Raw genomic sequence first — 4,976 nt, 5'->3', positions numbered from 1 at the left:
TGCTGTGTGGAAATGTTTGAGATCATTTGACAAAGTATGAAAGTTCGAAGTTGAGTGATATTGTTTTGATTGCCGTCAGGGTTAGCGTTAGCACATACACTAAATGAGAACCTAGCTATGATTCTCAAAGTGTGGTGATTATTACCACTAATGGCACAGGCACATTAGTGGTAATAATAACAAGCACAGTTCAGTTATATTTCGCTTTTTAGTACAATGCAATTAATCTTCAAGAACTATTTAAATATTTTTCTTTAAGTACAATTCATTTAACTTTGATGTGCAACACATTTTAATTCCTTTGGCGCAGTTGTTTTAAATTTTTACTATATTTAAGCATTGTGTTAATGTTTGCACTGTATAATGTTAGTGTATTACAATGGTAGCAAATGTACTTTTAAAGTGGAAGTCAACCCAAACATATTTTTTTCCACTGCAAATACGGCATTCTGATCAATATTGTGTTTATGGAATATAAGTTAAGAAACAAAATGCACCCACCTTTAGCCATCTCTGGGCCGGCCATTTTGTCACTTCTGTTGACTGAAGATGACATCGAAGTTACTCAGGGCTCAGATAACAACCAATCACAGCTCACCTGTTTTCTGAAGCTGAGCCATGATTGGTCTTATCTGAGCCCTAAGCAACTTTGATGTCATCTTCAGTCGACAGAAGTGACAAAATGGCTGCCACCCGAGCTAGCTAAAAACAAGTAGATTTCTCATATTCCACAAACGCAATATTAATCAGAATGCCGTGTTTGGACTAGTGGGCCTGCTGGGAACATATTCTTGAAAACATTTTTGGGTTGACTTCCACTTTAAAGATGAAGTAACCCCACCCCCAAAAAAATTCTTTACAATAATGTGTTCTGTGCAGCCACACTAGTCTCAACACGACATTCTGATTGATATTGTGTTTGTGGAATATGAGTTAGGTAGTAAATTCCACATGTTTTTGTCCATCTCAGGGGGTGACCATATTGTCACTTGCTGTCAACTGAAAATGAAATCAGTTACTCAGGGCTCAGGTTACGACCAATCATGGCTCAGCTTCAAAAAACAGGTGAGCCGTGACAATATGGCCGCCCCCTGAGATGGCTGAAAATGGTTTTCATACTGAGCAAATTAAATATTAATAATCACAATGCCGTGTTTAGACTAGTGGAGAAGCATAGAACACATAAAGCCAATTTTTGGGTTGATGAGCACTTATACTTCCTACTATGTACTATGCTCTGACAGTGCAAAACAAAACTGATGATTGGAAAGGTAACATTTTTCATAGAGCACTTCTACTGGATCTCATTACAATGTATGTACAATATTACAAATAGAGTACCAGTCAAATGTTTGGGAACACCTTCAAATTGAAATAATCTCAAAGACATTCAGGGGTCAAAAAATTCAAACTATTACCTTGATGACGCACAGGTGTGAACTGAAAGTCATTCCAGGTAACAAAGCATCATCTAGACCGTAAAGCTGACCGAGAAATACCCAGATGTGCAAAGCTGATATCTGGCCAAAAGGTGCCTATTTTGAAGAATTTCAATTGATACGTAAAACATTCTGTTTTGATTGACATTTTTTGTTGACCAAATAATTCCATCAATACGTTTTCATAATGTGACTTACAGTATGTATTATGACTTTTAATGTAAAATTCTGGAAAATTTTTAAATGAATGAAAAAAAAAAACACTGAACGAGAGGGTGTTTCCAAACTTTTGACTGATACTGTATACCTGTAGTGCTTTTATTGTCCATATGGCATCTCATTCAGAATGTTGAGCTAAAAGCATGAAAGGAAACACCTGCAACGTGCCTGTTTTGTCACCTTTAAAACACGAGTAGTCAAATGTTACAATTTCTTTTGAAGCACAGTCTTTTGAGATCCACTTTCTCTGCATTAGTGTTCTTTCTTGCGAGGCTCTGAGGCTTTACTGAGGTTTCCGGCCTCATGCTTCAGGACACTCAGCAGAGATTGGGAGCTCTCCAAGATCTGTGGGAGAAGAGCAGCTAATGACATGAAACATATAGAAGCTCAAACACGTTATTGTACTTTAGTAAAAGTGGCAGTGGCGTGTTAGTTGATTTTCCAAAATTAGCGAGGTGTGGGCTTGACTCAGTTAGGAAAAGATACCTAATATTTACAAACATGTAAAGGGTGGACTCACTTGTGAGATACTATACAGTGCTGATCTCTATGTGGTAAAAACACTCGTTGTAAAATATTCCCACCCACCTTGGTGTATGCAGCTTCGGTCTCTGCGATGGTGCGGTCGAAGGTGGCGCGTGCAGCCATTCTTTGCGCCAGGCTTTCATTGACCTTACTCAACTTTCCGGAGAAAACACGGATGTCATGCTGCAGTCGTTCCTTTTCCTCTTCCTCCAGCTTGATCTGACGGTTCAACTCTTCCCGCTTGGAGCACAGGTCCTCAATACCTTAAGAGGGGACAGAAAACATTGATTATCAGGTGGGTGGAGGAGGGAAACGTCTAAAACGTGCTGGATTGTGGCCTTCGAGGACCAGGCCTGTCCATCCCTGTACTAACTCTACTCCACCTGGATGCCCTTTCACTGATTTGATCAAACCTGTAAGGTGTTATGCATGGCATTGTGAAAAGTGAGTGAGCGCAAGAGAAATGGAAAAAAAGTCATTTGAAGAAGTTTTTCGATTGTCTTCCGCACTCCCTGATGTGTAATACATCAACATCACACAATATCTACATTTTATATAAGTTAAATGAAAAGAAAATGTCAACATAGGAAAAAGTGGAACATAATTTTAATGAGGTGGCATGGAAACTAGTGGTTAGGTTAGCTAAACCCTTAGGTCCTAATGGGCTAACCGTTAGCCCCGTTGGCCTCACAGATTAGGTTGTGAGTTTGATTCTGTAGTCCTGACTTTGAGTCGATCTAGACTTTGACATTTTAATTTTACAAAAATCTATTACAGCACACCATCAGACACAATGTTCACAAAAGGTGCATTGCATTCACAGGTTAATTTTGCTAAACGGCCCTTCTTTATCCTTAAGACCCATGTTTTTTTCAAAACAGAAAAAAAAAAAGGCTTAAGTTGTTGTTGACGTCAGATATGCAACTTTATTAATGCACTGACACCCAAAAATGCAATTGAGGCAACACTGAGTGACAAAACCGAGATTGCTATCCCTATGAAAGTGGAACCAGAGATGGCAAATGGGGGCTGTTCTATTAAAAATGTTGACGAGATAATTGAATAGGTGGAAATTGCAAGTAATCAAAACGCCTTTTGCTATGCAACTGCAATCAAACTACTTAATAAATCATCAACATCATCGTCAATTGAGCAGTCGAGTGTTGAGTGGGGGAAATGCAGGGCCATTAACCTGCATATATAGAGGTCCTTGAATGATATTGTTGGATACACTAACAAAATTTACTACACACATTCATGATGAATGGTTCATATAAAATTCATTCTGATGACAACACTGAGCATGATCACTTACAATTGACGAGCTCATTATTGTAATTCTGCAAAGCAGCAGCTTGTTGGCTCATGGCGGATTTCTCTCACGTCGCTTCAACTGCGTGTGAACGGAACACGGCTCATGCATTCTATTTCGTTACGGTTACGTGTATAATTTCCCTTTTTGATGTCACATCTCAAAGAGCACGCAAAGTGCGGCTTGGACTTTGAGCTGGTGTAAGGCAAGAATCGGCGACTACCCTTCCCTGCACAAAAAGAGACTGTGTAAGAAAAAAACTGCCAGGTATTCATTTATAATGTCTACATACTGAACATTTTAAATAATCGGGATATTAAAAACAGTATATTTGTTTCTAAAAGTTGCCAAATGACGTTGCCATTACGTGATGATGTCATTGCGCAATTACGTCAATGCCAGTTGTCAAAACTTTTTACGCAACTCATTAAGGCCAACATAAAAAATATAGAAGCGTACTAGTGGTCATTAAAAAAAAGTGTGTGCGGGGTTTTTAGTTATTCCTAATAAGTACGCTACAAGTTCAAAATATGCAGACACTTTTCCATTCAATGGCATGAAAAAGTGTTTCAAAACTTCTGACTTGTAGAAATGTGTTTATTTGGTAATCATGTAGTAGTGGAAGGTTTACTAATGTTGAAAACCTTTGTCAAGACTAGCTTGATATCTGTAGTGAGTGACTACATGACAAGCATTATTTTGGGTTTAGCCCTTTTCAGATGAGTGGTATCGTACGTGCGTGACTTTGTCACATTGGAATTATGTTTTTCCTTGGACCGTTATGACTGTAGCGTGAACCCAGAGAAATGTAAGATCGCCATTCGTTTCATATGACTAAATGCCCTGTACACAAAAAAATGATGGCCAATTATAGTTCTTAAATCAGAAGCCAGTAAAAAAAAAAGTTAAACTATTACCTCAATTTATTTCAAAAGGGAGGTTGTAAAAAAATACTTGCAATACATCGTTATTAAAAGTGAAGGCAATTAGCATTTTTCATATTTTAGCAAAAAACATTAAGTCAACAAACATGTTTTGCCTCTGCGGGCCACACATATGATGTGGTGGACCAAATCTTGAGTTTGACCCATGTGGTTTAAAGAGAAAATACATGCATTTTAGTGTTTGAGCCACAGTCTGAGGAAGAATGGAACAAAAAAAGTATGGAAGTAAGAGATATATTTCCTAATTTAAGCCAAATGATCTGGCATTAGAACAGGACAAAAATCACTTGGCAAGATTATTTAAAACAAATCGTTATGGCTGAATGTTATTACTGTAATTTCTTTAAAAAAATTGTTTTAAAAAAAGCTTTCAACAATTTAGTGAGTGAACCTAACATGTTTTTGGACTGCACGGAAACTTTAGAGTATGGACAGAATCCTCACAAGAGTGAGTACTTTCCAACTGTGGTTGTTTGTATAGTGCTATTAAAAGTTGAGCTGAAAAAATAAAGACTGAGCCTCGATAAGACTGAAAAC

The 4,976-nt window shown here is 37.8% G+C and overlaps 1 protein-coding gene across 1 annotated transcript; it reads right to left on the bottom strand.

Annotated features, from left to right (window-relative positions):
* Positions 1-749: 749 nt before the first annotated feature.
* LOC147135191 (microtubule nucleation factor SSNA1-like) lies at positions 750-4,891 on the bottom strand. The gene is made up of 3 exons (XM_086054333.1): positions 3,499-4,891; positions 2,247-2,446; positions 750-2,003 (listed from the first exon to the last, which is right to left on the bottom strand). The coding sequence occupies exons 1-3, from the start codon at positions 3,548-3,550 to the stop codon at positions 1,911-1,913; spliced, it is 345 nt and encodes a 114-aa protein (XP_085910459.1). The 5' UTR covers positions 3,551-4,891; the 3' UTR covers positions 750-1,910.
* Between the last annotated feature and the right edge of the window lie 85 nt (positions 4,892-4,976).

This window comes from Filicampus tigris, chromosome 15, assembly GCF_054856515.1.
Source record: "Filicampus tigris isolate MCC_2025a chromosome 15, RoL_Ftig_1.0, whole genome shotgun sequence".
Classification (NCBI taxonomy): domain Eukaryota; kingdom Metazoa; phylum Chordata; class Actinopteri; order Syngnathiformes; family Syngnathidae; genus Filicampus; species Filicampus tigris.
The sequence above is the reverse complement of the archived record's forward strand: the minus strand, read 5'-3'. Positions and strand labels throughout refer to the sequence as shown.